Source organism: Echeneis naucrates, chromosome 9 (assembly GCF_900963305.1).
Source record: "Echeneis naucrates chromosome 9, fEcheNa1.1, whole genome shotgun sequence".
Taxonomy (NCBI): domain Eukaryota; kingdom Metazoa; phylum Chordata; class Actinopteri; order Carangiformes; family Echeneidae; genus Echeneis; species Echeneis naucrates.
In genome coordinates this window covers 8,989,765-9,012,736 of record NC_042519.1, presented here as the reverse complement: position 1 = coordinate 9,012,736, position 22,972 = coordinate 8,989,765, and the positions used below count along the sequence as shown (strand labels likewise).

General features: G+C 40.3%; 2 protein-coding genes across 3 annotated transcripts in view; both read left to right on the top strand.

Moving 5' to 3' along the window:
* The window catches only part of pebp4 (phosphatidylethanolamine binding protein 4), a 48,490-nt gene extending 35,883 nt beyond the window's left edge, over positions 1 to 12,607 (top strand). For both annotated transcript variants that reach the window (XM_029511013.1, XM_029511012.1), the window contains 3 exons: positions 3,922 to 3,967; positions 4,658 to 4,774; positions 10,322 to 12,607. In XM_029511013.1, coding sequence (XP_029366873.1) covers positions 3,922 to 3,967; positions 4,658 to 4,774; positions 10,322 to 10,413 — 255 coding nt within the window. In that variant the 3' untranslated portion in view covers positions 10,414 to 12,607. The remainder of the gene's footprint in view (positions 1 to 3,921; positions 3,968 to 4,657; positions 4,775 to 10,321) is intronic.
* Positions 12,608 to 15,967: 3,360 nt separating this feature from the next.
* On the top strand, positions 15,968 to 21,861 carry egr3 (early growth response 3). The gene is made up of 2 exons (XM_029510991.1): positions 15,968 to 16,167; positions 18,881 to 21,861. The coding sequence occupies exons 1-2, from the start codon at positions 16,014 to 16,016 to the stop codon at positions 19,957 to 19,959; spliced, it is 1,233 nt and encodes a 410-aa protein (XP_029366851.1). The 5' UTR covers positions 15,968 to 16,013; the 3' UTR covers positions 19,960 to 21,861.
* The last annotated feature ends 1,111 nt before the right edge of the window (positions 21,862 to 22,972 follow it).

The window sequence follows — 22,972 nt, the reverse complement described above, 5'->3', positions numbered from 1 at the left end:
AATGGTCAGTATAGTCAGTAATTATCGTGCCCATGTCATTATAGTTGTACTTTCAACTACTGAGCTTAAGAAGACTGAGCTGTCTTGTTGCAAACTGGTGGTATTATTTTCCTCAATATGAAGTCATGCAACATTTTAAATAGTCTATATCATTATCTTTTTAAAAGAGATTCTTAGACATAAGGAGATATTAAATAGGAAATATCTTTATCTTTATATTTAATATCTCCGATTTTGAAATCTGCTTTTTGTACAAATATTCCTGAAAGATATGTTCAAAACATAAACATAGCGTACAATATACAGATGCCACAGATTTATAGGTGGTATTATATATTGAGAAGCCAGTTCAATGGACATAAAATAAATGTGACATGATAACTAATAAACATAGATGTGAAATTTTATGCCTAGATTTTAACATCTTTACAGAGAATCACTGGACACATGTATCCGGGTAACTGTATTTATAAAGAAGAGAGTCCCACTGTTTTTCAACTGTTGCAAATTGATGACTTGAAGACTGACACTGTGGCTGTGAAGACTCTAATGGAGACACTAGACAGTAAGACAGTAATTCAAGTATTTTTTGTTTTTCTATGCAGTCAAATTGTACGAAGGGCAAACAGATCCAACTAGCGCTCATGGATCTGTATATTAATAGGCTGTTTTGAATTAATTAGCTACATGCTTCACATTTATATTAAGAGTAAACATATGGCACACAACAGTAGTCCAAACTGCTAGTTTCCCTGACATCTGTATTATGTAATATAACTTTATCTTCAGTTTGAGGTCAGGACCAACAATCCAAAAATATCACTGTTTCCAGTTGGAGATCTCAGATATTGTACAGTAAAAGAGTTTTGTATTTGGCAAAAGAAATATACAATGCTGGTTCAACCATGTATATCCCACTGGAGAATAAGGTGGATAGAAAGGAGCAAAACAACAACAACAACGCAGTAGTTTGAAATGTGATTTTAATCTAAGCGCCCAAACCATAATCATTATTTATGAATGTGTTCAGCAGTTTTCTAACAACTTTCAACTGTTCAACTTTTATTCTTTTTGGCTATGTCTGACAAATATTTTATTTGCATAAAACATAGTTATCCATAGAGTCCATAATGATCTAATAATATATTATTGCTTTTATTGAAGCTTTTCAGTGTCTGAGTCTCAACGCTTTTAACTTTTCTAACCCTGAGCTCAGAGTATCATTGATCCAAGATTAACTTCATCAATGCACAGTGTGGCTTTTGATTCCCTCTAACAAAGCACGATTGTCCATGCTGCAGTGCAAAATGATAGTAGTTGATGAAACATATAACTCAAATGAGACACCTGTGTAAATGCCTGTTCACCAGCTCGTTGCGGTTTCAACTCAACACACACTGTGAACCTTATAATTGTAGAATACCCCTAAGTAATGACTTCATCACTCGCAGTTTTTGCAGGGGTGGGGTTGAGAAGCATTAGGTGAATTTAATCAGCCGAAACGTTCATGAATTAAAACTTGACAAGTTGTGCTTGACGGATGTGAAGCATTTCAGTTTCCAGTACCTTTATGAGGCACTGTTAGATTTTGTCTTTGTCACTTTTAGCTGTACAGAATTATATTAATTACAAGATATGCAGATGTAGTTGTAATTATATACAGTGTTGCAAGAGCACAGTGATGTACATATGGTATTCCATACAATTAACTGAGCATGCGGCTGTCGATCATTTATTGTCCAGAGCTGTAGGCGCTGTGTGCCCCACTCCCCCATCAGGCTCCTTGGGGACAGCCACCCACCATGTGAGAATGTCTCATAGATTAGTGTGAGCAAGTCCATCACTCCCCAATGAACATCAGAGTCAGCAACCTCGACACTCTCCTGCCCTGTCACTACTGTGATAGCAGCTCTGGAATGGACCACAAAACTGATTATTTCCAAGATGATATCTTGTGATTCTATGCAAGTTTTGCATATGATTGACTTTTCTTTTATTGTGTAGCTGAATTTCAATATTGCATTCATTTGCTGTTGTTTTTACTCTATGTATTATAATGAAATTTAAAGGGCACAGGGTGCCATGGAGAGCGAGCAAGAACCGAGCATTAAGATGTGGGAAAATGTTTCACGCTCAAATGTTGACTACCTGTTGCTATGGCAATGGGTTTGGATCCTGCAGACTGCAGGACTCTTGCTATTTCTAAATAAAGCTTTTTTTCTCTCTCTCTCTCACTGATCAGTGGATGAAGATACTCACAGTTGAAACTAATCTTCTGAATTGTATCAGTCTGAGTAAACACTGGTGCTTTGCTTTCTAATATTTCTAAACAGCATTTAGAGGATTAGAGATAAAATGATGCACAATGGTGGGCACATGCTCTACAAGTGCTACATTTTTATAAATCATCAAATGGATATTAATGAGTAACATTATATAATAACATTCTAAAGTTATAAGTGCATGTCAGTTTTTTTGTTTTTGCATTTGTTTTTTTGCCTTCAACTAGCAGACACATGGCAATGTAGTTAGCTGTAATAGGTTAACCAGGAGCAGCAGTTCATTGGCTGCCATGTAACAGGTACAATATAAAAAAGAAATATATAGTCTGAGCTCAGCCCAGTGTCCTGCAGCCTTCTGGTCCACATATAACAAAAGATCAAATTAGATCTCACACTCATGCTAAGGTTTTTTTATTAAATTGCTGAAATGGTGGGATAAAGTTCTTTCCAACAGTCTAATGTGTTGATCCCCCTTTTAAAAATGGTAATAACTGCTGAGAGGAAAATGTGTTTCCACCATTCCCAAGATGAAAGAAACTAAACTCTCCAAAATGCTGTTGTTGCTGTCTGGGCTATGTTTGCAGTCGGTTAAGTCCACATCTTCGAAGAGACGTGTATATATGTAAGTTTCTGCTTCCAGATCACAGGCGATTTAGTCTTTGTCCAGTCCCACAGTACCTTTGTCACCCTGTGGGGGGAGCCTGTGTGTGGGGGAAAAAAAAAGAGAGAAATAGGTAGTGAGACCAGATACTTGATCTCTGTGATGGGGACTTCCATGCTTACCTCAAGTGTGTTTTGGGCCATTTCACATATGAGATATTTAGTAATTTTCCTCCCACTCAAGGATGCAGTCGTCTTGCAGTAAGCAGCCAAGTCTATTAAACAAACATTCTTGTGCACACAATTTGTACTGTGAAGTCCCTGACTGTGTGCTTCCTGGGGATGAGGGAGTTTAACCTGACAAATATAGAGTAGAAAATGCTTTTAAAAATATGTGTACTTCACTTTGTTTTACATGATGTCTGTTCCTAAGCGACAGGAGTTAATACACAATTAATAATACGAGAAATTGCTACCTGGAGTTCTACTCAGTGGCGGATTTTTTTCTAATCTTTAAATACAACAGATCTTTTATATATTCAGCTTTGCCATATTTTAACCAGCTGTTTTGTTGTAACCCTTCTGAGGCGCTACATGGAGACTTGATGTCTATTTCTTTCAATCGCAAGTGATATAATGATAACCTTCCCCCAATAACCAGCAAAAATGCAATTTTTATTTGATCTATATTCATAAAAAAATCACTTACCGTAACAATACATGTTTCAGTCAAAAGTAAGATGTAAGTATGTAACAGTCTATAACAGAATTAGCCTTCAAATAAAATTGGCGTGGGAATTAAATGGCCTCTCCATCCTCTCTCTGCTTTGTACAGTGGGTGCAAATTCATGGACTGACCACTGAGCTAAGCAAGCACAGAATATTAAGCTGTGAGAGCACAAAACTAAGTGATGTTGTAGGAAGCAAAGTAACGGGCCACCCTGCTGTCTAAAATAGCTAGTATTTTCTGGGGTCTTTTTAAAGAACTGGTTGGCACACAGCTGATTGGACCTAACTGTTATGTTTACTCATGTAACAGGGAGATGCACTCAAGAAAGGACATATTCAAGGAACCAGCCTCACTGGTAAGTATGGTTTTCAGTTGCCTATTCCTTTAGTAGCTTCAGTTACTACACTCATTACGCCTGGCTTTACTTTCATCACATATCTTCACTCGTTGATGTTGTTTAAGATGTACAATGCACTGAAGAAAAAATATGCTTTTGGTTGGAATTAATCTACAGGGTTTTCTTTTTTGTTTTTTTTTTTTTTGGTTTTTATTTTGTTTTTTGACTGTTTCATTTTCATCAATTTAGAAATTTTAATTTGTTTATCCCCTAAAGCAATCTAACTGTATGATCGTCATCATAACTCCTTGTCATAATAAGTGCAACAGTAGAGCGGGGAGCCAGGCATTAACCTTTAAAGAAGGGGTTGTTTTTTTACTCTGCTGTCTCCCAGTGTTGGTGCTGATTAAAGAACATTTATCCAAAAGAACGAAACTTTTGCCTGTTTATTACCCAGAACTGGGAATGACTGAGGATCACTGGGAAATTACAATTATAAATGTATAGATCTGTGAGTACCACTGGTTTAATGTAGTCCAAAAAAATTACTGGATGGTTTGAAACCATGTGCGGTGAAAACAATAGGGATATCAAAGGCTCAGCCGGCTGTTGGATTTTACTTACATCATAGTGATAATCATATGTAATTCTAGGTAATATCCACCAGTCTCAGCTCTCCTGATTCAGATTCTTTGTTTGTCCATGCAGACTATCATCCACCAACCCCTCCACAGAAGACTGGTTTTCATCGCTACCAGTTCATGTTGTTTGAGCAGCTTCCAGATGCCCCAGTGTCACTCACCGAGCAGGAAAAGTCGTCCCGCGGTAATGGCTCGACTCACCAGTGCCTTAATATCATCTATTGCTGTATCATCTATCATAAACCAACGCTACTGCCAACAGCTAGTTGTTGAATCAGCAATGGAATGATTACACCATGGAGTCAAGTCTTGAGGCCCAAACATAACAATATTGTTTTGATTTTATGGCCACAGGTTTTGTGTTTTAAGGAACTTTTTTAGCCACCGCAATTATTTTTGGAACATTGGCTTATTCCACTTCCAGACATACAGTAGGAAGTTGTGTCATTTCACAACATGAGACTATTGTAGTTGTTGCCTCATTTGTTTGGGCTTATAGGTTAAAATTTAACTAGACTGTATCTGGTTCCAGCAACGTGTCAGCAGCAATACTGAAGCTGCCTTTATTAGGGCTGCAGCCAGACACCATCTAATTCACAATTATTTAATCGAAGCGTTTGGGGTTGCTTTAGGCAGATAATTTTCTCAAAGAGCTTGAACTGGACAAAGGAAATGTTAATGAGTTTAGTGACTAAGTCTGCTGCAGTGTTAATGACTGCAGGGTCAAGACTAGTATTGAAAGCTCCCACGCATACTTGCACGAGTCAGCCTGACCACATCTTGTTAACCTCTGCCAAACCTGAAATCCTTATCAGCTGTGTGCGTAGACATGCACAGCCAGTTTAGGTTTAACCTTGATTACTGCTACTATTGTTACCTGGTCTTTTTTTTTCTGACTTTGGCTCTCAAAGGATGGCAGAGTTTAGGTCTCTGCAAAATGTTTTGTTTAAACTTCAGGTTTAGTGAATTTTCCTTCCCGCTGAAGAAAAGTCTCTTGAAGGTGGGCACCAGCACTTGGATGTGGAGTACAGGCCCTCACAGGAGGCGTGCCTGTCTGTCTGTTCTGCTCGGGCCATGAGCGCTGATTTGAGGGCGAATGAATGAGTGGAGCTGCCAGTCGCTGCTGTTTGAAGTTTTGACAGCTGTGTCAGCAAACCATTAACCACATTAGGCGCAGGTGTGTTTGATGTGTTGAATCCTCTGGAAAAAGAAAAAAGGAAGAAAAAAAAAAGATGCACTTTGGATTTTTCTTTTTTTTTTAGCCAACTTCACATTTGAGGAGGTTGACTAGCATGAATAATAAACTGCTCTTTGAATATTTTAATATACTTTTTGTGCAAAATAAACAGACAGAAACTAATTTTCTGCCAGCTCAAATGCAATAGTTCCCCCTACATTTATGAAGCAATTGAGCTGAGTGGATCCACCCTTCCTAATCTACTGGACGACTTTAACTCCTGCTGTAGCACTTCCTCTCTGCTGCAAACTGTTCTCTCCATTCAAGGGAAATTAAATTAAGAAATTCACTCTTGGATAATCAGATGTTTCATTTGATCGATCAATTCTGGGAATGATAACTGCCCTTGTAAAGATGCTAATTGTAAAAGACATCATGTGACATAGGAAGAATTAGACCCTAGTCGTGGTTTATGAATAGAAAAATACTTGATTTTACAGCCATTATTTGTTTGGCTGGATTCAGTGGTGTACCTGCTGTATTATTACTGGCCTCCACTTGGCCATGAGCACGGTATTCCCACAGAGGCAAGAGCAACAGAGGGAATCCCATGTCTCCCCACCTCCTCCGTTAAGTATGTTCACTTATTAGCGTCTGTCCTCCCTCCATGTGGTATGACACAGAGAGCATTTTTCATAGCCCATGACATTAATTGATGTGATTTGCAAAAGGAGAGCATTTAGTCGTGGGTGGGAGGCTCCTAATGATCGTTTTCCACTTCCAGTTGCATAGACATTGACTCAATTTTATCGCAAATTTGTCGTCTTTTTTCTTTTCATCTCTGACCACCCCTTAAGTAATAGAAGGGTTGACCAATGAGAGGTGGAGCAGGTCTATTCAGAGGAACCGTGAAAGTCTGCCGTGCCTCCTGTGTTAAGGTTATGAATGTGGGTCAGTGAACTGATGGAGACAGCTGGCTTATTACAGAGGGAACTACAGGAAGGCTGCGCTCTTGGCACTGGGCACAGGGGCGTGATCGTAGGGAATCCCCGTTGCTCTGGCTCAGGAAGACTGTCCCTGAATGGAGGCTGTCCCTGTGCCAGGGTGGGGGGCAAGCGTGGGCACACAGGCCCTCATGATACTTGTCAGCCACTTGGCAAGCCCTCAATATGTCCTGCTACTGTTTAGTGCCGCAGAGTCAGTTTGTCAAGGGAAACAGTGTTACAGTGTCAGAGAGGATGCGCTGAGGCCTTGAGAGAGGGCATCTAGTGTTGTTTCAGCCTCCCCGGTAGTTTGCACGTGCTCCATTCACATAGCCAGCACTCCAACGCACATACCGTAGACTGATCAGAAACCAAAGGTGAGTAAAACAAGAACAACTCCTCTAGAACTACTGGCTAAAAATTTCAAGTCAACATTGAAAATTTCAAATTGATCAAAACCATGACTGTTGCTCATTTTATTTCCTTTGCTTTTCCCCACTAAATTACATAGGATAAGATGTATGTGACAATCATGTTGTGTGAGTGAATGGATCACAGTGCAGTTAGCTGCTGGATGGTGCACGTTGCTCATTTTGCCTCCTAGAGCACCTACTGCCAGCTCAGCACACTCCACAGTAATTGAAGCCATTTGCAATGTTGCAGTGTGGTAATGGGCAGATCCATGTCTACCACCCACCCACAGCCTCTACCATTAATCAGAGCTTCGTGGAGTCAAGAGAGCCAGGATTTGGTTGCTACAGCAGGCCTGAGTTTCAGCCAGGAGTCGATTGCCTTAAAGGAACACTTTGACTTTTTTTTTTTTTTATTATTATTTTTTTATTTTAGCTGGATCTGTGGTTTTGGGTTTGTTTGGGGTTTTTCTTGTTGTTGTTGCTGTTTGTGGTTTTTTTTTTTTTTTTTTCCATCAAGCATTGACTTCTTGGATTTATGTTTAAAGTTTGGAGAATTACTCAGGTTCCTAGTATTGTTAGAAATTATTGTGGAAATCAGATCATCAAATCAATAACGCAGTCAATCAATTGATGTAGAGTCACTAATCGTTCTTTATGATTATGTCTTTCTTTTTAAAGAAATATCAAATCTTACCTAGTTTGAACTTTAATTAATTGTAAAGCTTTTCTTCTTATCTCTCTCTTGTGTAATTGTTAATAAACACACACACGCCACTTAAAAAAGGGATGGGCATTAAACCCAGACCTTGGAATTGATAAGTATTGCATTCACCATGCTGAATTATCTCTGAGGTACTGTTCTATGGCTAACCTCTGACCTCTGACAGCTAAGAACCTCCTCCCATGGAATTAGGATTGTATAAATATTACCATGATTCTCATGTAAAAGCTGATGAGAGCCTCTTACTCTGATATTTGCTCCTGCTCTCTACTGCAATGAACATGATTTTTAGCTTTTCTGTGACACTTTAAGAGGTTTAACAGGGACACCGCCCACACCACTAAATGTAGCAGTTCTGTGTCACCTCACAGCGGTCCTGATCATCCTGCCATACCCAGACAGAGAAGCAAGGTGGAAACAAAAGTAGAGGCAGGAATACTTTAACATCGCCCTCAGGTCCCACACTATCTGTCCTTTCCATGAGCAGGCAGATGGGAGAGACGGAAACACGTCTTTACACTACAAAGAGACACCAGCCTATTTTAAGGTCACTTGTAAGTCTAGGCTTTTGCAGAGGAACCAGCCAGCGTGATAGCACCCGATATTGTGAATTTGCCTCATTTTGGATTGCGCCCAATGATTGCACAGTTTTAGACAGGATTAAGTGTGTAAAGCCTTACAAGCGGTGCCTGGTTTTAACTGTTCCTTTGATCGTTATTCTACAATAAAATGATCTTTAGTGTGACATTCTCCATTAGAAGAAATGTCGCATAACGCCATTGTAGGGCAGGTTCTCCGCGTTAAGATGGGAAGAGAAAGCCTGAATATTTACACGACTGTCATGAGAGTCAGATCTGCCACATGACTCGCGAACTATATTCCAATATTCAGTGTTAAGTTTGTTGTCCCCCGCTTGCCTCACCCCTCAGCTTCCTTGAAAGTGCTGCCTCTTAGGGGTGAGGGACCTTGGACATGCAAGGGATTGTGGGATCTGCAGAGGCGGTACATTATCCTCCACTAAAGCACAGGCCAGAGGGGCCACCAAGCCATGACCTATCATACAGACAGGTCACTTGACTCCATTGCCCTCGCTTGATTATTGGAGCGCTGCCCGCAGGCAATCTTCATTCACAGAGAGGACCTGGTGAGGTTCAGGTACTCATCTGCTCATCTCCTAGTTATTATTCACCATCTTCCCCAGCTGAGCTCAAACCCTGACCTGACCTCATGGCACTGAGGTGTCACTCTCATAAGCTAAACATGTAGGGAGGACCAGCAAGAGTGTACGAGCCCCAAAATAGTTGAGTAATAATTTCACTGTACTGTCCATTCTGTGTTCAAAACTTTCAACTTTGAAGAATCTTAAAGGATTAAATATAGTAATGTCTCCTTTAAAAAGCCTGAGACATTGCAGTCTTGAATAAGTAATTATGTCTTATATGTAAATGAATCCCTCTGATCTGTTTCTGCATTGATGGTAGGTGAGCGCACTTGATGTGCGTGGCACCAGTAGAGCGCATTTCTTCCCCCAGATCTCCTCCAAGATGCCGGAGGATACAAAATGTGGCTCCCTGATGGTGAAAACAGAGACAGTAAAGGCCTGTAAAGCAGCTGCAGCAAGAGGTCAAAAGCATTAATGGTTCTATCCAGGCATAGCCAGATCCGACCCCTGACTGCGAGACCAGTCTCTCTACAGATTTGGACCATTTCAGTGGTTGGCTGTCTTTTCAAAAGATTAGTTTTCCTACGCAAAAATATTCTTCAGCAGCTGTTAATGTAATTACTCCACATACGGAAATACCAGAATATTAGCAATTCCCTGGATTACCATGCAAGGCATTGTCTTATGTACACCCAAACGTGAAGTTTAAAGCCTGCAGAATTTGTTGCCTTGGAATGATAATTGTAAATTTATCTTTTTTTCTAAAGGGAGGGGAAGCTGCAGGGAATCAGTGGTTGTCAAAATCTAAGAAGTGATATTGTCATACCAGCCGGATGGCCGTCTGGTGTTTGTTTAAAAGGGGAGGGAAGGAAAAAAAAAAAAAAAACGCTCAGGCGATTGAATCATATCTTCTTGCCAATACGTCCTTGTGTTCCCACCTCCATCATTACAGCAACATGTTTTATTTTCAGCAGTGCTGTTCTCAGTGACTCACATCCCAGAGCCATGTGCTGCTCAGTTAGGCCTCAGATCCCTTTAAACATGGGCCGAGCGGTCATGAGAAATTCTCTTGAAATGCACCAGAGGCTGCACTTAAACTGTACTAAATTTATGTACAATATTGTCAGGATATGTTTCAAGTTGTACAATCTTGCATCAGAGTGAAAACAAAAATGTTTTTTGTTTTTGTTTTTGTTTTGGGGTTGTTCTTTTTTTTTTTCAGTAAATGTGTGTTGATATCAATAAGTATCTGTCTGTGTCCTCCTGCTTTCACAGGTAAATGGGATCTTCAGGCCTTTATTCGGAGGTTTGATCTGGGAGAGCCTGTGGCCACGCTGCAGTTTCTCACCCAAAACTACAAAGACTGAAGGATGCTCAGACGGCTTAAAAAAAGGGATGTGAAGGAAAGCTCTGTCACTATAAATAAACAAAATAATATATCCCCTCTTTCCCTGAATTAAACAGCATCAGCTCTTCAAAGCCTGCAACAGGTCAGCCCTCTTCGCATCTATCTTATCGCTGTGTTAGAAAGAGACTTCCTGTGTTCCTTTGTTGCACCAGCTGCTAGGTTTTGATGTTTCACTCTATCTCTTGTGGTCTTGAAGGACTTGGGAGATTTTGACCCCACTGGGGATTTCTTATTAGTTTCCGAAGTTTGTCGACAAGAGAAGGAAGACGGCCTGATATCACAATTCAGTGTGGAAAGAGTTGGTTCTAATTCAGGGACGGAAACACGTCAGGGCCAAAAAAAGGAAGTAGGAGGTGAAACCGAGACCGCAACACAGCCGGATGCTACAGTGGAACTTGAACCAAAATACTCTACAGAGTGACAGGACAGGGGGAGGGGCTGCACGGCCGTGTGGTGTGTTGGGTGTAGGGAACTTACTGTTTGTGAAATTGTTTATCATATTTCCATTGACCACTCTCACCTCAACTGGAAACAATGAGCTACTTTCAGGTCCTTGATTGGTATTTGTGAAGTAAAAACTCCTCTGTCTAAAAGCTGAAGTGTCCTTGATGGTAACTTTGGGACAATGAACCTGTGTTGAACTTTGGACAGTTGCATAAGAAGCCCACCTGGTAGGTCTGTAGAGGATGGTGTGAAAACTTAAACTTTTCAACCCCTTCACAGGGAGATACTTTTCAGACTTCATGGGTCTTTGTAGAGGGTGGGTCAGAGTACCCCCCAGGAGGAATATTGGTTTCTAACCAGCAACTCTCCTCTGGGATGGGGTTTGTATCAATACCCCAGATGTCTGAAAAAGGCTGGATTTACATGAGGGACTTTGATGTTGTGATGATCAATCTTTAGTTGGTGGTTTCATTGACCCTAATTTGGTGTCTCATCAGTGGGCCAGGCAGGAGTAGGTAATGGAGGTTTTTGTTCCTTTGGTGGTTAAGCCAGCCTTGGTAAACCCTTATGCGCCCTCTCCGTGAACTCTGGGAGATCATTGATCAAATTGTCCTGCATCTGCTTTGTTTGCCTTCCCGACTTAGCAGTCAAAGCAGTCCAATCCACAAACAAACAACTAAAACAATGCACATATGCTCAGTTAGTAAAAGAGTCCTTTGCTTTTGAAAAAATTATCAAGCACCTTCAGTTGTGATTTCACCCCTGACCTTGATTTACTTGATTTATTTGACTTATGAAATCACAGTTTTTAACAATTGGCAAATGGAGTATAATTCCACACTCATTGTGAAGCATGCCAAGTGGGAGAGCATTCTTCCAAAAACCACCTACTTGAATCCATCAGTACACCATTAAAAGCCAAGATTTGTACTTCCAAATACACTGTGCATTTTCCTCCTTTATATCTCTGAGAAAGCCTGCCAAAACAGCTGGGTTTTGCCACTCAGCTTCCTTGAATATGTTTATTTTTACTCCAAATGTCAGGAGAGTTGAAATATTATGATTAAGAAAAACTGACAGCTGTAGTTCATCGGTGCACAGTATATTGCCTTCTGTGAAAAAAAAATAACTCCTCACATCCCCTGATGATATGGGAAAGGCATTTAATATTTTCTTAATATATTCAAACTTACATTAATTAAAAGGAATTTGTTTAATCAATTCAGTTGCCTAACCGCCACGAAGTGATCTAATATGCATGATGACTTCAGTCTCCGTTCTTTTCTCTGTCTTCAAGTGCCGGGTTTCTTTCACTGCATGGAGAATTTCTGCAGTGCATCACTTGCATTGAGCATTGGCAAAATGGATTAGAGTGTGACATCTGCTCAATGCATGTCAACAGTATGGTCTGCTGACCACTTTGCACGTTTTTACTTACTGGGCGTTTGACCTCAACAGACTGGTATTGTTCTGATAGACTGCTTCCAAAGATTCAGTGTGGTCCACTCCAACTGGAGATTTGAGTCCTGCCTCTGATGAAAATTCACATGACTATTCACGTTTTAGGCTGTTCTGAACACTTGTCTACTTGCACCAGGAAGGAATGCAGAATTTTAAAATGCACTTTTTTGACCTTTAGATTTTTGAGAAATTTCATTTTCTCCTGCTAACGGTGAAAAATAAAACTGTGTGTACAGACAGATAACAAACTGTTGGGTTTAGTAAGAAGCTAAATAAATTTACCTTATACAGATGATATAAGCCTCTGTAAATCTTTATTATTATTATTATTATTATTACACGTGCAATGTCTACAGCCGGGCATTTTCTTATATGCTTCATTTTAATCACATGCCCATTGACATTGAAATGTAATGCTGCTGTGCCTCACTAAAGGCTGTTTGTTTTTAAAAAGGACATAGATTAGAAATAGGAGGGCTTCACCTGACAGTAATAATCAAGCTGTGGTAACACTGAGATCATTCACATTATGCAGTCATCATTATCAGCGCAATGGACCAGAATGAAGATATATTTGTGATGTGAAATAATGGCTGTACAGTTACTGCTGGTAAAATTGGGAACACGTTATCTTCAGTAAGGAACAAAATTTGAGCCTCCCCCCATGAAGCTTGGAAAAAACAAAACTAATTTGACTATATATCCACAGTCCCTGGGCCGTTTTCCACATTGCTTTATAATGAGTTGGTGCTTCCATGGAATCCCCATATGCAAAGGAGCCAGGATACTGCAGTCAAAGAGCTCTATCGCCGCAAGCCATCGGCAAACACTGCAGGCCTGCCCCATGTGACTTAGCTCACAGTCGAGGAAATAAGCCTGCAACAGGTAGGTGTTCCAGATGGGCCAGCCAACTTTCCAACCGCAGAGCTACACGAACACTTGCCGAGTCAGAGACGATAGTACAGTCAGTCCTCATCCCGATCTGAGGGGATCCTCTCATTAGTTTCTAATCACAAACACGACAACTGAGGCTTTCATGTACATCTCCTGCGCCTTTGATTAACCTGTGCAACTTCCTGGATTGGACAAAATAACAGGAACAATAGACAGCAAAACACAATGTGACTCTACAATAAGTTCCTAGTATTCTTTATTTTTGTGAATGTAAACTCATGAGGTCATAGGTCATTGCATAGTTTTGCAGTACATTCTGCTGCCAGGTTTTCCCATTATCCAGCCTAGTTTTGATCATTTTAATGCAAAAAAGGAACATGCTAAAACTGAACTGCTTTAAATGGAGATTTTACCATTTACCTCTGGAATGTTTGTTTGCTAGAAATTAAATTAATATGTTGTCCAAACGAGTTCTAAACCCTCAAACATGAATCTGAATGGTAGACAGACTTGACAATTACTTAATTATACCGTGTGAGCTTGGGTTTATACAGGGACAAAAATATGCCATTCATTTAGAATCACGTTATCAATGTTTAAATAAGGCCCGATAGTATGCAGAGAGACACTCAGCTCTGACAACACAAACACAAGAACGGACCGTTTTAACTTGTGTTGTCTTTTGACTTGCACTAATGCAAAAAAAAAAGTTTGAACAAGCTTAGTGAGTGAGTCAGTATGAGGCAGTGGATGAGGTCAACATAGAAAATATCTCTTCAACTTTGAATCCAATCCATCAGGAACATTGTTGTCTACTCTCTGATTCAAGAGACGGGACTGACAGAAAGGCACCCTGGGAGGACTCTGAGAGGACGCTGGTATGACTGCTAGTTTGAAATACACACACAGACACACAGAGGACTTGCCTGTGGTGATGAGACGCACAAGATCACTGGCTGCTCTGTTTGTCTAAGCCCCCTAAACACCGAGCATGATTCAGACTAATTCTCCCACACACTCTGTTTACACTTCTGGTTCATTGAGGTACTATTAATTTCTCAGGTCTGAATATTCAGACAGTGACATTTCATTCAGTATTTTCTGCGGATTTTTGCAAAAGCCAATTTGTATTTTTATTATTCCAGCGGCAGCAGAAAATAGAAAACCTTCTTACCAAAATGAAGGAAACCTTCACTGAGGAATTCAATGGGAGTGGAAAAGCTGATAAATATGATTTGACAGTGGCACGTGAACTCAGTCAGTGACCCAGGAGGTTTTCAGTCAGTCTTAAATTTCTTTGTAACAAACCAAATGCTAGGCTTTTGTTTCCAAAAGGATAAAAAGCAGCCATTGTAGGTATTTTTTCACAAGTTGGCAAATTGGTGAAAAGTGAGCCATGACGCTTTGTCCACTGTCATCTCTTTAAACGTCTGTGGCTTCCGATCACTTTTCCACTACCACTTCACCCGGAACTCGCATGTCCAAATTGAGACACAAAGGGGCGGGGCCGGACACTGCCTTATTTGGATTTCCACTTAAGCGATCAAGTTGGAATCCAAGTCAATGCAAGCCTGTGGATTTAGAAAGCTACTGCAATATTTACAGGCGATTAGCTCCGTCTGTTGCTCCGTGAAAAATAGGGCTTTGAACTTGTGACCTGCGTTACATGAGACAAAGACACAAAGTGCGTGTGTGCCTGTGTGTGTCCACAACGAGCCCAAAATGAAAGCATTTTCACGGCAGAGTTGTCCATCTGAGCTTCTTTAGACCGGAATAAGGCCGAGCGTGATGCCAGCAGACAGAAACACAATCCAATATTTAGTCAAACAGACGCGATGTTGGGCTATCTTATTTCAAAAAGTAGTAGTTTTATAAACAACAATAACACAAACACTCTCTTTTTAGTCTCGCTCTCTCACACACGCACACTGCTGTATAAAAACCCTACGGCGTGCCTTACAGTCCATTATACACGCTGTTTTTAATATTCATATTAATAATTATTATTATCATCCTGAATATTGTAACTGTTTTCCCTGGCAATGATAAAGATGAGCACAGTGCCTGTAATGTTTTCCACGGGGACAGAGGAGTGTCCCCTTGCAGGAGGATACAGCTGGATGTGACATGTGGACTTGGTAAACTTTGTAGTCACCTATCTGTCGGAGCCTTTTGCCTCCACTGTAGTTTCCACCGACTGACGCGCGGAGAGCCTGGTGCTTGGCGCTCTGTCCATATATGGTCATCTACGTCACGCAAATGTTCCATCCCCCTATTTAATACAGGCAGACTGGAGTCCCCTATCCAGCTCCAATAGAGCAAGTAGAGCCGCTCTTGTGCAACCAACACCACCACCTCCTCCATTGATTCACAGACTTCAAATTCCCCCACAAGCAGCCCATCAGCTTCCACAGTGATCAGATTAATAACAACAATAGCCTGTGATCACACAGGAGGAGATAACCGGCGCTGCTCGTCCTCCGCGGGATACTTGGATAGCTACAGCAACAGGATCCATCCCTGCTCCTCTCCGCTGATTTTTTATTCTCCACGCCTGATCCATACCTGTGTCTTCCACTTTGAGAACAGCCGCAGTTTGTTTTTTTTTTCTTTTTAGTTTTTTTTTTTATTTTGTTTTTTGTTTTTTGTTTTTTTGTTTTTTTGCTTGTTTGTTTGTTTTTTAGTGCGCGTGTGTTCGTGTGTAACTACTTGGATACCTGCGCGTTGTCCTCTATAAATGTCGGACTGAATCTAACTGCTATGACAGGGAAACTAGCGGACAAGCTCCCTCTTACCATGAGCAGTTTAATAAACACGATCCCTGACAGTCTCTACCCAGAAGAGGACATCCCGACGTCTATGAATATTTTCACCAGTACGGATTCTATTAACCACTATTCACAGATGAACACAGGTAAGATTTTGCTTTACTTTCGGTGTGTGTGTGTGTGTGTGTGTGTGAGTGTGTGTTTGATCAAACTGCGCTGTGTACGGAAGGCAACAGTTGTCAGTGTTTGGAGCACCTGTTTGCGCTCTGGCTGTTGCGCACAAAGGCGGGCAGCCGGACTGAAGACTTTTTCGGGGTCAGGTGTAACACGCCCCGCTGTGAACTACACACACACTGGACTTGAACAACTCCCGGGTCGGCAGTATGACTGAGTTATTTTTGCTTGGTTTTTTTTTTTTGTTTGTTTTTTTTTCCTTCTTCTTCTTTTCCTTTTCCTCAAATTTTATTTTATTTTTCTTATGTCGAAATGCCACGGTTTGAGATCCTACTAGCCGAAAGGAGTGCAACTGTACTCATTTCCAAACTTAGAAACAAAAAATAAACACATCGGAAAGATATTTTATATTAAACCAGACCTACTTTATTTCTAGCCGTGTTAATTCACCAAAGCTGAGACGTATTTGAGGAAATGTCTTGATAAGGCTGGTTGTGGAAAAGGCGGTTTTACACACTGATTACTAAAACGCAAACGGCAAGTGATTTAAACAGGAATATGGGGAAATTTTCCTATAATCTAGGTAGCCAGGTTAAACCATAAATTACATTTATTTACTCAATATCCATCCGCAATGTTTGGTACGCGACTTTAGACAATGACTTTCATTCACAACTCTATGATCATGCCACAGATTGGATTTTAGTAGGCGTGTGTGGCTGGTATTTCCCCCGATATCAAACTTGTTTACACGCCAGGCCCGTGAATCATCTTATTTTCACTAAAATGCGAGGCCGGGTGTGTTGAAAGATTTATTGTTCAGTCCAGATTCCTTATACATCTACATGTCTAAATCTATACCCATCTGATGAATTCGGGCGCCATAGTGAGGCTGATCCGCTGGTTCGGCTCAGTGCTGCAGATTGGCGTTAAATCAATCACTGATTGTCCAAACTCACCTTCAGAGGTGACGGGTCAGAGCTGCTCACAACACAATAAATCCTGACTTTGTATGCATGTGATGCAGAAGATGAAGATTTACCTTCATCAACGTTGTTCCTTTTATGTCCTTTATTAGTTACTTAGTTGTTAGGATTTTTTTTTTTATTATTTGTTTTGTTCACAAATTAAAACAACGCCAAATTTGAATTAAATCTAAAATATTCTCCCCTGATTTGCCAAAGAGGTGTGTGTTTAAATTATCTCAGCGACAGCTCTTACAAACAGCATATGTCTCACAGTCTATACATGTTTGTATTCATAGTGCAGGGGAATTAAATATGACAAACCTGTGACTTTTTTTTTTTTGTAATAAACAGCAATTTAATGTATATTGTGTGACCTCTGACAGAGGATATTTAAACAAGTCTGTAAGTGATGCTATAGAGAACAGGTGTGTGTTGCAGATTTAATTCTAATCTGATTTTAAAGTAATTCACACTAAAAACTGAAAAATAAAATAGATGTTCAGAATTTTTCTAGCTATGCTTTGGTATGTTTTTCGTAAAAAGGTGCCATGCTGTGTTTTTACAGGTGCATCAGGTGTGTGCTGGTCTCTTTAGCGTTGACCTATAAGAAAAGAGGGATGACTTTATATGTGTCCCTCACTCTGTTTAAATACCGCTTGACTCGAATGGCCTCTAAAAGTCTGCAGATGTAGAGTAAAATCCCTTAATATCATCTCTGACTTCTTTTCCTCATGTTACACACACATAAACACAATTACAGCATTCCGTATTATTGTTCATGTGTTGAACAGTATTGTGCCATATACATAATTTTGGTTTTGTTTGTTTCATTATAATAAACCAAATTCCAGCAGGCTATAATTAGTGGGAGTGAATATATAAGCACTCCTGTGTATGAATTCCCGCAAATGAAAAGTAAAGTAGCATCTATTAGAACTTATGAAAGAATTCTTTTCAAATTTTTCACATTTAACCTTTAGAGCACGATCAGCAGATGACCGTATCTCCATTCAGCACATCTGCATTATATGGTTTTTTTGGTGTCTTTGGAATAAGTTCTAAAAATTTGTGTGTTTGGTGTGAAGAGTACGATTCTGTACCAGTAAAATATCAAGGAAATTTGTTCGACTGACTGTGGCAGAGATTGGACACTTAAATGTTCCCCCCTCTCGTTTTGTGCAGATGTTCTTTGCTGCAAATGTGTTTTGAATCCTTGAGCGTGATAGATGTGGCGTCTGCCTTATAATCCTCCCTGCTGTAAAGAAATCAGATCTTGCCATTCAGTTTGGCTGTACTCCTGAGGGACACAATGACTGGATCAAAGGGGGTGTTTAGGTCTTGATTTATGAGAGCTTGTGGGATCTGAGAGAGAGAGAGAGACACCACTGTCTCAGTGCAGCAGTCACTCACTTAACTTACAGGTCTGACAGCGCTCACATTTCTTTATGAACTCTGTTGGACTTCTTGTATTTTTGATTTCTTGTTGGCACTCTTAACAGCAATATGCAAAAAGGGTGAATTTTCGGACAAACCACTGCAAGTTCACATTGGGTGACAAAGTGAATTTTGTAGACTTTTTTTTTTTTTCTCAACAACTTGTGCCACATGACCACTTTTACAGGCTTTTTCCTCAGCTGATTGCATTTCATATTCATGTTTGAGCAACCAGGTGGATGATTTGTTCATGATATCTTTTTTTTTAATTTTCTTTATGTAGATAATATCATGGATCTGGGCATGGGAAGCGAGAAAGCAACTGCAGAGATTCAGTATGGATCCAGCTTCCAGTCCAACCGCAGCGGGCAGACTGTCACCTACCTGGGGAAGTTTGCCTTCGACACTCCTCCATCAGGTGGCATTGGTGGCTCTGGCTGGTGCTCTGACAACAATATCATAAGTCTTGTCAGCGCAGGGATCCTGGGTGTTTCTCCATCACCCGGCACGGTAACGACGCAGACATCATCCTCCGCAGCCAGCATGGGCGGACAGACGTCAGACATGGAGCAGGTATATGGTCCACCGCTGCCTGCCTATTCCACGTGCAGTGACCTGTACCAGGATCAGGTCTCCTTCCACCACAGCCCTGCCACCAGCACGGCTTTAGCCTACCCTGGCAATGACTATCACTCCACATCCAAAGCCTCCATGGATGGCAGCCTTTTCTCCATGATCCCTGACTACAACCTTTTCCATCATCAGGGGGAGGTTGGTGTGATGGAACACAAGCCCTTCCAGACAATGGACCCTATCCGAGTCAACCCTCCACCCATCACACCCCTGGAGACCATCAGAGCATTCAAAGACAAACAGCAAATTCACCCAGGTTTCATCGGCGGGCAGCAGCACCCTCCTCAGCACCATCCGCCACCACAGACACTCACCCTCAAACCCATCCGACCACGGAAGTACCCTAACCGTCCCAGCAAAACCCCTGTCCACGAACGGCCGCATGCCTGTCCGGCAGAGAACTGTGACAGACGCTTCTCACGCTCAGACGAGCTTACACGTCACCTCCGCATCCACACAGGTCACAAACCCTTCCAGTGTCGAATATGCATGCGTTCCTTCAGTCGGAGTGACCACCTGACCACGCACATCCGCACACACACGGGTGAGAAACCCTTCTCCTGTGAGTTCTGTGGACGCAAGTTTGCCAGAAGCGATGAGCGAAAGAGACATGCAAAGGTTCACCTGAAACAGAAGGACAAGAAGCCTGCTGACAAGAGCAGTGGGGCAGCGGGGAGCCACAGTTCACCGCCCAGCTCCTGTGGGGGGCCCACAGTGGGAACATCATGACCGTCACTACGTGCACATAGACTGAGCCCTCATCATGCCCCATAAAGAGACTTAGGAAAAAGGAATCACGTCCACTATGAGATATATAGGTGACTTTTTTTTCCTCTCTTTTAAATCCTCTGCTCCTTTCAGTTGTGTTCCTTCTATTTTGAGATGGAAGCCTTTAGTTTAATTAAGAGGGGGGAAGGCTGCTACGCCTTTCTCTTTCAAGCAACTCCGAGCCTCAGCTACTGTAACACAGGGCCAACACAAAGAAGGGCACCTTGGCACATTCTGTCCAAAAGGCCACTGTGTATCCATAGGTTTTGGGTACACTTTTGTAAATTTAACTGAGAATTTCTACATTGGAGGGAAGCCAGAATACTCACAAGGGTCAAAGTAGACACAGTTATAATGGGACTTAGCTAAAAGATGAGCTTTTCTGGGATGTATGCATTAATATTATTAATCTGTTTAAAAGTGCAATTGGTTGTATTTGTGACTGTCATGGATACCTTATTAGTGGCACTTGACTGTCTTTCTGTTGTTTTTGTTGAGGTGTAGTGTAGTGTTTTTATTTTCTATTTGAATGTTGTTTTCGGAAAATGAATGTGCCAAATGTAACCTGGTTCATATTACTGTGCCTGACATTTACCAAACATAAAAGTGATATCAGCTTAGCACACACGTTGAGTTCAAGGAAAGCTCAGTTTCAAGCACCGAATCTCAGATTTAGATTTACCTGAAAAATTTTGTTGAATATAGATAATAACTGAATGGGTCACACAGAGCAAAACCAATGTCTTGCCCTGTCACCTGTACTTATAAAAAAAACCATGCCTGCAGCAGTCAATGCCTTTGCCAATACTTATTTATTTGTAGTCACTGAGAGACACTGTGTATTTCTGTTGCCTTTTTTAAATATGGTGGCTTTATGTGGTGTTACCAAATTATTTGTGTTGCTTTTTTTGTTTGTTTTAAGCTCACCAATAATGTTCATTCTTTCAGTTTTCTTAAGATCAGCAATTAAATGCAATATATTCATGACATGTGCCATCAATCCATATATCAAATTAACTAAGAGCACAGTTAGACAGACTGAACTACTTAAATAAATGACACTGGGTTGAAAACCAGCAGTATATGAAAAGAGAGTTGAATAAGGAAAAAGATGAATGAGGCCCTTTGTCTGTGCTTCACAGTGTAAAAAGACTTAACTACTTGTTTAAATCACAAAAAAGATGAGCAACATATGGTGAGAGAAAAAAATTCAATTTGAAAATCCATGTTTACATCTTTTCTAATACAGAGAGACTGAGACTGAGTTGTAAACTAAGGACTTGTTTTTGTACAGTACAAATATGTATGCAGGTAGCTATAGTAGAAGTTTCACTTTTGTACTCAAATGTCAAATGCACCATAACTCAGTATTAAACCGTTCATATATGTGCATGCCTTCATGCACACCATGTAAATACAAATGTCTGCATAAACAAGAACTTTCAATTGACTGAATGCTTGTGCGGAATGTGTCTTAAAGCTTTTAGTATTGTAGTTATAATACAGAATATTTTGTTGTCATAAGTCATTGCAAAATTTTTGGAGCACTACAATAGTGCCAAATATGGAGTGTTATCTTCCATTTAAAAAGAAGGAATAATAGCATTTGCACCATCTGTACGCTTTAAAGTGGCAACTGGTTTAAGGAAGCACTAATGTGTTCTCTGAATAAATGACAAGAATTTTTACATTTTGTGTATCTCCATTATAGTCGCAATCGGTTATTTCAATTAAAACATACTCCCCATTGTATAGACAACACTTGTTGTTTCCCAATTAATGGTCTCGCAGACGAAAAGATTGAAACAGAATACGCTATATTGCGGCACCAATTATTTTCACATATGGCTCCTTGCTGATCTTTCTGCTGATAGAAAAGAATACCTCTATTATCAGTCAATGAGCCAGTGTGTATAGGCTCATCTTTGCCACTTTGGCACTTCTCGAATCTAAGCTGTATTATAGAATAGACATAATAATATGTCATAGTAATAATCTGATTTGATTCATTTTCACCAAAACGTTTTCTGTCCTTTTATAAAGCAGGAACGTTTGGTTTGTTTTTTTTTTTAAACCAGGAACGTTTTGGGTTTTTTTTTAAACCAGGACTGTATTTGTGAAGCAAATGCAAACAGTCATAACTGAGATCTTAACACAGAATTTTCATCTTGCACTGTTTTGGTAAAAAACAAAAACAAAACAAAAACAAAAACAATGAAAATGTATAATGAGTAATGAGTAAGACTTAATATTGAGATGTGCATGTCTTTCAAGGCTAGCACAGAACGTATCTGGCAAATTGATAGTTAACACACAAAATAATTCATTTGCGTTATTTCTATAACCTTTTTAATGACCAATGACCTTGTCGTTGTGGTTAGATATTTTCAGATTTTATGAGAATCCTTAATTTCTTTTAAAAGTAGCATTCTTTTCACCTTCTAGTTTGACAAAGAGTGTTTATGGTTATTGGCTGTGCTGACTATTAATAAGTGTATGGTGTGACGGGAGGCAAAGAACTCATACATAAACATTGTTATCTACTGGGGAAAAAATACTGTACCGGTCAGCAGACATGGCAATAAGGAGAATATTGACTGATAAATACAAAGGCCAAAAGAGATGTTCAGAAAAGCAGTGCCACAGAGAACACAATGCATGCAGAAATGAGCTTCCAAGGCCATGCTTTCCCTTTCCTGTAACAACCAGATTCACTGCTGAGCTTCCTGGCAAGTGTCCACTTATTTTCCAATTAATTTGGCCTCAGAGAGCCTTTTCTCAACTCATTTACATGGTTAAATGAACAGCGCTCCTAGCACTTTTACAGATAGTTTAAAAGTTCAAACACCCTGCAATATCTAACTGCAAATCAATAGTTTTGTATAATAAAAATACATGATGCTATTGCATAGATGGTCACTGACTAATGAAACTTTTCAGAACTTTTCCCAATGAAATGAAACGGAAGTGAAAA